The sequence below is a fragment of the Rutidosis leptorrhynchoides genome, chromosome 9 (genome assembly GCF_046630445.1).
Source record: "Rutidosis leptorrhynchoides isolate AG116_Rl617_1_P2 chromosome 9, CSIRO_AGI_Rlap_v1, whole genome shotgun sequence".
NCBI classification, from domain to species: domain Eukaryota; kingdom Viridiplantae; phylum Streptophyta; class Magnoliopsida; order Asterales; family Asteraceae; genus Rutidosis; species Rutidosis leptorrhynchoides.
Genome location: NC_092341.1, coordinates 49,509,660 through 49,522,795, shown reverse-complemented (window position 1 = coordinate 49,522,795; position 13,136 = coordinate 49,509,660). Strand labels below are relative to the sequence as shown.

General features: G+C 32.6%; 2 protein-coding genes across 2 annotated transcripts; one reads left to right on the top strand and one right to left on the bottom strand.

The window, feature by feature from the left end:
* The first annotated feature begins 8,528 nt into the window (after nucleotides 1-8,528).
* LOC139867300 (protein DELETION OF SUV3 SUPPRESSOR 1(I)-like) lies at nucleotides 8,529-10,913 on the top strand. The gene is made up of 2 exons (XM_071855653.1): nucleotides 8,529-8,627; nucleotides 10,656-10,913. Exons 1-2 carry the CDS (start codon nucleotides 8,531-8,533, stop codon nucleotides 10,784-10,786), a joined length of 228 nt encoding a protein of 75 aa, XP_071711754.1. The 5' UTR covers nucleotides 8,529-8,530; the 3' UTR covers nucleotides 10,787-10,913.
* A 1,245-nt stretch (nucleotides 10,914-12,158) lies between these two features.
* LOC139868030 (RING-H2 finger protein ATL56-like) lies at nucleotides 12,159-12,608 on the bottom strand. Its single transcript, XM_071856368.1, has one exon. The coding sequence runs from the start codon at nucleotides 12,606-12,608 to the stop codon at nucleotides 12,159-12,161; it is 450 nt and encodes a 149-aa protein (XP_071712469.1).
* Between the last annotated feature and the right edge of the window lie 528 nt (nucleotides 12,609-13,136).

The window sequence follows — 13,136 nt, the reverse complement described above, 5'->3', positions numbered from 1 at the left end:
TTGACGTCGTTAGATAGTAAATTTTAACTCGAATTAGCAAAGGGTAAATTAATTTCAGCAGATTATATATGCCGGAATTGAGAAATTAAACTGGGTAGCGAAATATTTAAGATTGATTTGATACCAGTAGAGTTAGGGAGTTTTGATGTAATAGTTGGCATGGACTGGCTGAAGGAGATGAAAGCAGAGATCGTATGTTACAAAAATACAATTCGCATTGTACGAGAAGAAGGAGAACCCTTAATGGTGTACGGAGAAAAGGGCAACACGAAGCTACATCTTATTAGTAATTTGAAGGCACAAAAACTAATAAGAAAAGGTTGCTATGCTGTTCTAGCACACGTCGAGAAAGTACAAACTGAAGAAAAGAGCATCAATGATGTTCCCGTCGCAAAAGAATTTCCCGATGTATTTCCGAAAGAATTATCGGGACTACCTCCACATCGATCTGTTGAATTTCAAATAGATCTTGTACCAGGAGCTGCACCAATAGCTCATGCTCCTTACAGACTCGCACCCAGCGAGATGAAAGAACTACAAAGCCAACTGCAAGAACTATTAGAACGTGGTTTCATTCGACCAAGCACATCACCATGGGGAGCTCCTGTTTTGTTTGTCAAGAAAAAGGATGGTACATTTAGGTTGTGTATTGACTACAGAGAGTTGAATAAACTTACCATCAAAAACCGTTATCCACTGCCGAGAATTGATGACTTATTTGATCAACTACAAGGCTCGTCGCTTTATTCGAAAATCGATTTATGTTCTGGATATCATCAAATGCGAGTAAAGGAGGATGATATTCCAAAAACTGCTTTTATGACGCGTTATGGTCATTACGAGTGTATGGTTATGCCGTTTGGATTGACTAACGCACCAGCTGTGTTCATGGACCTTATGAACCGAGTGTGTGGGCCATATCTTGATAAGTTTGTCATTGTTTTCATCGATGACATACTTATTTACTTAAAGAATGATCAAGAGCACGAAGAACATTTGAGAAAAGTGCTAGAAGTATTGAGGAAAGAAAAACTGTACGCTAAGTTTTCAAAGTGTGCATTTTGGTTGGAAGAAGTTCAATTCCTCGGTCACATAGTGAACAAAGAAGGTATCCAGGTGGACCCGGTAAAGATCGAAACCGTTGAAAAGTGGGAAACCCCAAAAACTCCGAAGCATATACGTCAATTTTTAGGATTGGCTGGTTACTACAGAAGATTCATCCAAGATTTCTCCAAAATAGCAAAACCCTTGACTGCATTAACGCATAAAGGGAAGAAATTTGAATGGAAGAATGAACAAGAGAAGGCGTTTCAGTTATTGAAGAAAAAGCTAACTACGGCACCTATATTGTCATTGCCTGAAGGAAATGATGATTTTGTGATTTATTGTGACGCATCAAAGCAAAGTCTCGGTTGTGTATTAATGCAACGAACAAAGGTGGTTGCTTATGCGTCTAGACAATTGAAGATTCACGAGCAAAATTATACAACTCACGATTTGGAATTGGGTGCTGTTGTTTTTGCATTAAAGACTTGGAGGCATTATTTATATGGAGTCAAAAGTATTATATATACCGACCACAAAAGTCTCCAACATATATTTAATCAGAAGCAACTGAATATGAGACAACGCAGGTGGATTGAACTGTTGAATGATTATGATTTTGAGATTCGATACCACCCGGGGAAGGCGAATGTGGTAGCCGACGCTTTGAGTAGAAAGGACAGAGAACCTATAAGGGTAAAAGCTATGAATATAATTATTCGTACTAACCTTACTACTCAAATAAAGGAGGCGCAACAGGGGGTTGTAAAAGAAGGAAAGTTGAAGAATGAGATACCTAAAGGATCAGAGAAACATCTTAATATTCGGGAAGACAGAACCCGATATAGGGCTGATAGAATTTGGGTACCAAGGTTTGGAGATGTGAGAGAAATGGTACTTAAAGAAGCACATAAAACCAGATATTCAATACATCCCGGAGCGGGGAAGATGTATAAAGATTTCAAGAAACACTTTTGGTGGCCGAGTATGAAAGTCGATATTGCTAAATATGTAGGAGAATGTTTGATGTATTCTAAGGTCAAAGCTGAACATCAGAAACCATCAGGTCTATTACAACAACCTGAAATCCCGAAATGGAAATGGGAAAACATTACCATGGATTTCATTACTAAATTGCCAAGGACTGCAAGTGGTTATGATACTATTTGAGTAATAGTTGATCGTCTCACCAAGTCAGCACACTTCCTGCCAATGAGAGAAGATGACAAAATGGAGAAGTTGGCGCGATTGTATTTGAAGGAGGTTGTCTCCAGACATGGAATACCCGTATCTATTATCTCTGATAGGGATGGTAGATTTGTTTCAAGGTTCTGGCAGACGTTGCAACAAGTATTGGGGACTCGTCTAGACATGAGTACTGCCTATCATCCACAAACTGATGGGCAGAGAGAAAGGACAATACAAACGCTTGAAGACATGCTATGAGCATGTGTTATTGATTTCGGAAACAGTTGGGATCGACACCTACCGTTAGCAGAATTTTCCTACAACAACAGTTATCATTCTAGTATTGAGATGGCGCCGTTTGAGACACTTTATGGTAGAAAGTGCAGGTCTCTGATTTGTTAGAATGAAGTGGGGGATAGAAAGATTACGGGTCCGGAGATAATACAAGAAACTACCGAGAAAATCATCCAAATTCAACAACGGTTGAAAATCGCCCAGAGTCGACAAAAGAGTTACGCGGACAGTAAAAGAAAAGATATAGAGTTTGAAATTGGAGAAATGGTCATGCTTAAGGTTTCACCTTGGAAAGGCGTTGTTCGATTTGGTAAACGGGGGAAACTAAATTCAAGGTACATTGGACCATTCAAGATTATAGATCGTGTCAGACCAGTAGCTTACCAACTGGAGCTACCTCAACAACTAGCGGCTGTACATAACACTTTCCATGTCTCGAATTTGAAGAAATGTTTTGCTAAAGAAGATCTCACTATTCCGTTGGACGAAATCCAAATCAATGAAAAACTTCAATTCATTGAAGAACCCGTCGAAATAATGGATCGTGAGGTTAAGAGACTTAAGCAAAATAAGATACCGATTATTAAGGTTCGATGGAATGCTCGTAGAGGACCCGAGTTCACCTGGGAGCGTGAAGATCATATGAAGAAGAAATACCCGCATCTATTTCCAGAAGATTCGTCAACACCTTCAACAGCTTAAAATTTCGGGACGAAATTTATTTAACGGGTAGGTATTGTAGTGACCCGAACTTTTCCATGTTTATATATATTAATTGAGATTGATATTTACATGACTAAATGTTTCCAACGTGTTAAGCAATCAAACTTGTTAAGACTTGATTAAATGAAATAAGTTTCATATAGACAATTGATCACCCAAGTTGACCGGCGATTCACAAACGTTACAAAATTGTAAAAACTACATGTTGTGGTATATATAGACATATATATATGGTTGACATGAGATTATGATGAGTAAGTATCTCACTAAGTATATTAACAATGTGTGATATACATAAGAAATGAGATTACTAAGTTAAGAAACTCGAAATGATATATATAACGATTATCGTTATAATAACGTCTACTAAATATATATGTATCATATTAAGATATTGATACACTATATTTAACATGATAAAATGATATTTAAATATATCATTAAGTGTGTTAACAATGAACTACATATGTAAAAACAAGACTACTAACTCAAGAATTACGAAACGAGACTTATATGTAACGATTATCGTTGTAACGATATTTTAATGTATATATCATATTAAGAGATATTCATACATCATAATATCATGATAATATAATAATTTAACATCTCATTTGATATAATAAACATTGGGTTAACAACATTAATTGAGATCGTTAACTTAAAGGTTTCAAAACAACACTTACATGTAACGACTAACGAAGACTTAACGACTCCATTAGAATGTATATACATGTTGTGTTTTGATATGTATTCTTACACTTTTGAAAGACTTCAAGACACATATTAAAGTACTTCTACTTAACAAAAATGCTTACAATTACATCCTCGTTCAGTTTCATCAACAATTCTACTCGTATGCACCCGTATTCGTACTCGTACAATACACAGCTTTTAGATGTATGTACTATTGGTATATACACTCCAATTATCAGCTCTTAGCAGCCCATGTGAGTCACCTAACACATGTGGGAACCATCATTTGGCAACTAGCATGAAATATCTCATAAAATTACAAAAATATTAGTAATCATTCATGACTTATTTACATGAAAACAAAATTACATATCCTTTATATCTAATCCATATACCAACGATCAAAAACACCTACAAACACTTTCATTCTTCAATTTTATTCATCTAATTGATCTCTCTCAAGTTCCATCTTCAAGTTCTAAGTGTTCTTCATAAATTCCATAAGTATAGTTTCATAAAAATCAATAATCCATTCCAAGTAATCATCTAAGATCAAGGAACCTTTGTTATTTACAGTAGGTTATCTTTCTAATTCAAGGTAATATTCACATTCAAACTTTGATTCAATTTCTACAACTATAACAATCTTATTTCGAGTGAAAATCTTACTTGAACTGTTTTCGTGTCATGATTCTGCTTCAAGAACTTTCAAACCATCCAAGGATCCTTTGAAGCTAGATCCATTTTTCTCATTTCCAGTAGTTTTATCCAGAAAACTTGAGGTAGTAATGATGTTCATAACATCATTCGATTCATACATATAAAGCTATCTTATTCGAAGGTTTAAACTTGTAATCACTAGAACATAGTTTAATTAATTCTAAACTTGTTCGCAAACAAAAGTTAATCCTTCTAACTTGACTTTTAAAATCAACTAAATACAAGTTCTATATCTATATGATATACTAACTTAATGATTTAAAACCTGAAAACACGATGAACACCATAAAATCGGATATAAAACCGGGGGCTGTTTTGGTTTGGATAATTAAAAACTATGATAAACTTTGATTTAAAAGTTGATCTTCTGGGAAAATGATTTTTCATATGAACATGAAACTATATCCAAAAATCTTGGTTAAACTCAAAGTGAAAGTATGTTTTTCAAAATGGTCATCAAGATGTCGTTCTTTCGACGGAAATGACTACCTCTTTAGTAATTGACATGTAACCTAAATTTCCAAATATAAATCTATACTTTTTCTGTTTGGATTCTTAAATTAGAGTTCAATATGAAATCATAGCAATTTGATTCACTCAAAACGGATTTAAAATGAAGAAGTTATGGGTAAAACAAGATTGGATATTTTTGATCTTTTTAGCTACGGGAAATGTTTAACAAATCTATACAAATCATATCCTAGCTAACTTATATTGTATTATACATGTATTCTAATATATTATGTAATCTTGGGATACCATAGACACGTATGTAAATGTTTTAACATATCATATCGACCCATGTATATATATTATTTGGAACAACCATAGACACTCTATATGCAGTAATGTTGGAGTTAGCTATACAGGGTTGAGGTTGATTCCAAAAATATATATACTTTGAGTTGTGATTTAGCCTGAGAGGTGTATACACTGGGTCGTGGATTGATTCAAGATAATATATATCGATTTATTTCTGTACATCTAACTGTGAACAACTAGTTGTAGGTTACTAACGAGGACAGCTGACTTAATACACTCAAATCTTTAAAACATAATAAAAATGATTGTAATTATATTTTGATCATACTTTGATATATATGTACATATTTGTATAGGTTCGTGAATCGATCCGTGGCCAAGTCTTATTTCCGAGAAAGAAAATATCTGTGAAAGTGTGTTATAGTCCCACTTTTAAAATCTAATATTTTTGGGATGAGAATACATGCAGGTTTTATAAATGATTTACAAAATAGACACAAGTACGTGAAACTACATTCTATGGTTGAATTATCGAAATCGAATATGCCCCTTTTTATTAAGTCTGGTAATCTAAGAATTAGGGAACAGACAACCTAATTGACGTGAATCCTAAAGATAGATCTATTGAGCCTAACAAACCCTATCCAAAGTACCGGATGCTTTAGTACTTCAAAATTTATATCATATCCGAAGGGTGTCTCGGAATGATGGGGATATTCTTATATATGCATCTTGTTAATGTCGGTTACCAGGTGTTCACCATATGAATGATTTTTATCTCTATGTATGGGATGTGTATTGAAATATGAAATCTTGTGGTCTATTGTTACGATTTGATATATATATAGGTTTAACCTATAACTCACCAACATTTTTGTTGACGTTTAAAGCGTTTTATTCTCAGGTGAATACTAAGAGCTTCCGCTGTTGCATACTAAAATAAGGACAAGATTTGGAGTCCATGTTTGTATGATATTGTGTAAAAACTGCATTCAAGAAACATATGTCGATGTAATATATTTCTATTGTAAACCATTATGTAATGGTCGTGTGTAAACAGTATATTTTAGATTATCATTATTTGATAATCTACGTAATATTTTTAAAACCTTTATTGATAAAATAAAGGTTATGGCTGTTTTAAAAATGAATGCAGTCTTTGAAAAACGTCTCATATAGAGGTCAAAACCTCGCAACGAAATCAATTAATATGGAACGTTTATAATCAATATGAACGGGACATTTCAGTATTAAATTTCTATTCCGTAATTAGATTGTTTAGATAACTCTGAATGCATCCCTAACTATTTTTTTAAAATTTATGTAAGAATAAACATAAGAGTTATTATTAATGAAGATTAACATATTGCACATAGAAGTATATTAACTTTAAAGTGACAGTGATTTAATTGTATACGGAGTAATATTTATATATGCGGTTCAACGCCATTATTATATTATTGAGGAATATTTAAATGAATTCAACTTTTAAGTTGAGATTTAAGGGACCAATTAGAACATGACATGTAGCGCAACAATCACTTGTTCTCACATGTTATCAAAACTACTCCAAAATGTGATTCACATGTGATTGACTTCCTAATTATTAAACCCTAAATCAACCCTAAACCCCAAACCCTGAACCCTATACCAAACTTAAACCACAAACCTTAAACCAACCCTAAACTCTAAACCAAACCTAAACCTTAAACCAACCCTAAACCCTAAACCAACCCTAAACGCTACACCTTAAACCCCAAACCCTATATCCAGGGTTTAGCAATTAGGGTTTAGAAATTAGGATTTCGAAATTAGGGTTTAGCAATTAGAGTTTAGAAATTAGAGTTTAGAAATTAGGGTTTAGGGTTTAGATTTAGGGTTTAGATTGAGTTTTTAATACGAACGATTTAGAGTTTAGGGTTTAAGGGTTAGGGTTTTGGGTTTAGGAACTAAACTCAAAACACTAAACCCTAACCCCTAAACTCTAAACTTTAAATCGGGTTTAAACTTAAAAAAAATATATTTAAAAAAAAAAAAAAAAAAATTCAAAAAACAAAATTTCAATTTTTTTTTTTCCTTTTTTTTCAATCACATGTGATTGTCACGCCACATGTCGCGTTCTAATTGGTCCATTGAATTTCAAGCAAATTGTTGAATTCAAGAGATTACAACTCTTATATTATTATTTTATTATACATATACTAAAAGAGGTCCAATTTGGTGTGAACAATAAAATGCCTTTCCATCAAATGCTTTCACACCACCATTTATTATCCCACCCCCGAAAGAATTCAATTCATACACTCCCTCGGGAGTATAAACCGTAAAATTTCAGGGTTTAAAATGAAAATTTAATTTCTAGCTTAAAAAAAAAGAAAAACACCCACCCTAAACTTCAACGGACCTTATCTTCCTACTAGCCCTGAGTTTATTCTCACCGCTACCAACATTAAACTTGAAATAATTTTACGAACAAAACGAGACTAATTACGTTCGAAACGGACATTTTTTCCAAAAACGCTAACCACACGACATTATACATGAGCCGTTTCCCCCCTCTGTACATACACAATGCTACGTTAAATATGAATATGCAAGCCGAAAGCCTCCGCCGTATCGCGCGAGCCGATATAAATTTTCATAATTTGACTTAAGGTAGAGTATTGGGTTTTGTTGCTACAGAGGTATTGGGTGGTGGTGGTGTTGTTGTTGTTGTTGTGACTTAAGGTAGAGTATAAAAGTCCTTTTAAACATTTCTCTTACTTTCTGGGCCTAATATGTAATCTGTCAAAAGATAATGGCTTTATCTGACAGTACTCTTAAACCTTATGATCAAGCAATCTGTTGTAAATAAAACGAAACCCTAGTAGTTTCTTAAACTTGCTTCGCTATTCAGAATTATATTTGCTAATCCGTACAATCAATCCTTGATCTATTTAAATCGTAAGTTAATCATCTCGATTTATCTTCTCTAATATCTATTTATCGAAACTTTGATCTGTTGCATTTTGTTAGTTACAAATTAGGGCTATAAATTTGGGGATTATTTTAATCTCAATCGTTTTTGTTACTTTTTTGTCGTTACAAACAGGTGCTGGTTGAAATGGCAACAAATGAACAACCAAAAGTTGCTACAGAGGAAGCTAAGATTGATTTGTTTGAAGATGATGATGAATTTGAAGAATTTGAAATCGGTCATGGTAATCTATCATCTTTACCTTGTCCAACAAGTTATCCTGTTAAATAACTTGTAGTTTTTGTTATTAATGTTGCTGTTTTTGATTTTATATTAAGCGTTAAGGTAAGTAAATTGTACTGTAGTATTTGTTGTAAATAACTTAAACGAATTTATATTAGCTTTCGAGATCGATTAGGGACATTTCTTAGTGCCTGCAAGCCATTCATATAGATTGTTGTGCTAGGGTAGATTAAGACTTCATTTTGAAAATTAATCTTATTGTAAAGTTGACCCTTTTTTACCTGTTTTTAGATCCGTTGCAATGGTACAGTTGTTGACCGTTGTTCTAACGTTGACCGTTTCTTTTACCCTTTTTTATAAATTCGAGATCGATTGCAGTTGTTGACCGTTGTTTTAACGTTGGCTGTTTTTTTTCCCGTTTTTAGATCCGTTGTGACGGTACACAAGTAAATCCGTTGTGACGGCCGTCTCGGCCGTTTTTTACAACACTGGTAGCAGTAGGGGTTGTTTGGGATTGCTTATTTGTAAGCGTTAATCTACTTGAAAAATAAGCATGTGTCAACATGCTTATTATGTAAATGTTTATTCGTTATTAAATAAGCAAATAAGCTGATTTCAAAAGGGTGTTTGGATTTGCTTATCTACTTTATAAATAAGAAAAATAAACAGATAAGCCCTTAAGTATCCCAAACCCCCTAATGGTACACAGGTAGAGGAGTATGAAATTTTTGCTCATTTTATAGGTAAATGTTAAGTTTATCTTTTAATAGTTAGTAGGGAAAGCTTGTAAGCTAAAGCTACATTATGTAAACACTATTGAGATGGGCTAGTGCGATAGAAACAAGCTAAAATACTTTAATATGTTCCTCGCCTGACCTGGTTCGGCAGAGTGGTATGGTGATTGGAAAAATTGGAATGAGAAGGCGGAAAATTTAGTTGTTATTGTCAATTGTTAAGTTGATCGAATGCTACATGTTTGTAATGCATAGTTTTCTATGTAAGACATTTTTGGAACGCTTGGTTCAAAATATACCTGGCAAACCAAACCCAAAGTGCTCCAATTTGGTGTATCGGGTCTTCCATTTGGGTCAAACGGGTCGAGTTGTAAAGTTTCTAGTTTTTGAGGTTCCCATCCCTAAAATTTGGTCCAATGAGTTTTCTTAAAACATATTGGGTCTTAGACAAAAAATAAGAAATGGGTCGATCGGGTTCAAATCCACCTAGTCCAACAAATAGAGACGGGTCCAACGGGTCTTGTATATGGGTCCAACGGGTCAAGCTGTCAAATTTTGAATTTTAGTTGCACGATGTAATTTTTCAAAATAAAATAAAAAATAATAAAAAATAATAAAAATGATAAAAAATATTTAGAACTAAAATTTTATTGAACAAAGTGGTTCTCGACCCGACCCAACCCGTTTGGGTCTCGACCCACTCAGACCCAACCCAACCTGGGTCCCGACCCAAACCCATTTGGGTCTCGACTCAATCCGACCCGTTTGCCAGAGATAGTTCAAAGTAAGTTATGGGAAAGGGCAAGATAAAGGGAATGCAAAGTAATGATGGTAGATATAATTATTGAATCTCGAAGCTGCTTGGTAACTACTCTATATTATGAAATCGAGCTTTCATTGTTTGTAGATGTTAATTGTTTGTTGAAAACACAATATAACTATATAAGCAAAAACTATGTGTCTTAGTTCTATATTATGGAGTAATGGTTTTAAAAATGAAAGAGGTAGATCGTAGACAGTGTCACAAAGGAGTTTTTCAGTATTTTAAAGAAAAATATAATAAAATAAACTAGTGATCCTTTCTAATTATGATTCATACAAATACTTGGGTAAAACTTATTGGTGATCAAGTACTAGATTGTTTGATTGGTTGGGTTGTCTTTTTGTAGGGCTTCTTTGTAATATACTATTCTCGAATGTTATTCTACATGAACTCAAAATTGCATGAAAAACATGTTTTGGTGTACTATACTGATGCTTGCTTACTATTTAAATAATGATGATGTAACTTGCAGAGTGGGATGTGAAAGAAGATGGGAAGGAAGCAACTCAACAATGGGAAGATGATTGGGATGATGATGATGTGAATGATGATTTCTCGTTGCAGCTCAAGAGGGAACTTGAAAGCCACACCGAGAAGAAGTGAATCGAATGTGAGCGTATGTAATTTCATTTTGCATATTCTATAATGATTGTACTTCTGGTAGAAAACTCTTAAAAACTTATAAATTTGTTGGTTTCACGAAATGAAGAATTCAAAATGCTTTCATTTTTGTGATGGTCTTTGGCTCTTTGCATATTTGGATTTTGTATATCAAGGATGATCATGTCTGTAGTTTTGTAATGATCCTTGGTTCTGGATTATGGTTTCTCTACCTTTTTAGAGTTAACTTTGAGGAACTATTTAAGGGGTATTGTGGCATAATCCAACTATTAAGCTGGATCTAATCATCTGATTTGTTTTATAAAATCTAATATATATGGTTTGTTTAAAAAAAAATGCTTAAAGCATTGTTTGCACATAGGCACCATTTCAGATGAATGTTTGGTTCTGCATTGTTGGATGACTTGATCAAATAATATAAGGTTGAGAGGGCTGCATTGTTTCTGAATAACAAAATGTACTATTGAGAAAGAAAACTAATGATATATATATATATATATATATATATGTATGTATGTATGTATGTATGTATGTATGTATGTATGTATGTATGTATGTATGTATGTATGTATGTATGTATGTATGTATGTATGTATGTATGTATGTATGTATGTATGTATGTATGTATGTATGTATGTATGTATGTATGTATGTATGTATGTATGTATGTATGTATGTATGTATGTATGTATGTATGTATGTATGTATGTATGTATGTATGTATGTATGTATGTATGTATGTATGTATGTATGTATGTATAGACATTAGAAACACTATAGTCTACAAGTATAGGTAAAAATTATATAACAAAATACTAAGGGTGTGTTTGGGAGGCAGTTTATAGGAGATTATACCTTTAAATTTGCTTGTTACATATTTGTTCATTATCATAAGCATATGACAACCTGATCAAAGGCTTATTGAATTTGATTTGCTTGTTGCTTTAACCCATTAAACGACATTTTGAACATGTGGTAAATAACACAATCTTTCAATTTCAATTAAAAAAAACTGTAATCATCATGAAATTTGGTTAAAATTGCTACATATCAGTTTTGCAATCAATATTAGAATTTAAGGTCGCAAACAAATACCTACTCAACACCCAAAAATGACCATGAAACCCTCTTCCATGAAGCAAATACACGAGCCTTTTCTACAAAAACAACAAAACTCGATCTTCTGTTCTAAATAAAAGGTAAATCGTTTCTCTACACAAAAGTCAAGAGACAAAAAAGTAGAGCCTTTTCTATGCTATAATAACTAATGAATGTTCACAAACCTCATTTTTGATCAATCGTTTACAAGAAATGTATTATGAATCCAATTTGTAAGATGAAAACCGACAGATCTTCATACAGATTCCAAACCAAGTTCACTTGAAAAACTACTTTCGCCTGGTTCCATATCAACAAAAGCTCTACAAATTGGACAAGCACCAGTCTTGATCAACCATGAATCTATGCACTCACCATGAAAAATATGATTACAATTTGGCAAAAGCTTACACCTTTCGCCTGTTTTAAACTTTTCTAAACACACAACACACTCAATTAAGCTCATTTCCATAGTTTTTTGTTCTTCCAAATTGTAATCATAAGATGGAAGTTTCTTGATATCATCTTGTGACATGCTACCACTTGTGTTTATCATCAAGTTATCATCATCATTATTATTTCTGTGCACCAAAGCTCTTCTATTTTGGCTTCCAAATGTTCTTCCAACTATACATACATGAATTACAACAAAAATAGCAACACCCACAATTAATATCATCACTGAGGCCACTATTACAATTACCATGTTTCAATCTTTTTCCCACTTTGATTGTTGTAGATTCTTGAAGAGTGGAAATTTTGAACAAGAAAAATATATTTAAATAAATAAAATGTGAAACAGGCTCTTCACAAATTATGTTTTCATTTTTTAATACCTATACCTATTACCTATATAAATAATAACTGAAGTCAATTAAGACAAACTTGTACGTATTACTATAACAATAGAAGTTAAAAAGTATTTCGTGAATAATACAACGGTCAAGACGCAATATTCACAAATTATATATTTATTTGTTTGTTTTGAAGGTAAATATTAAATAATAATAATAATAATAATAATAATAATAATAATAATAATAATAATAATAATAATAATAATAATAATAATAATAATAATAATAATAGTAGTAGTAATAATAATAGTAGTAATAATAATAATAATAGTAGTAATAATAATAATAATAATAATAATAATAATAATAATAATAATAATAATAATAATAATAATAATAATAATAATAATAATAATAATAATAATAATAATAATAAT

Bases quoted from the DNA above. Each gene is read 5' to 3' on its own strand.
- LOC139867300 (XM_071855653.1), top strand. From the start codon at position 8,531: ATGGCAACAAATGAACAACCAAAAGTTGCTACAGAGGAAGCTAAGATT. The intron at 8,628-10,655 runs GTAATCTATCAT...TGTAACTTGCAG, and splicing joins AGAATTTGAAATCGGTCATG to AGTGGGATGTGAAAGAAGAT.
- LOC139868030 (XM_071856368.1), bottom strand. From the start codon at position 12,608: ATGGTAATTGTAATAGTGGCCTCAGTGATGATATTAATTGTGGGTGTT.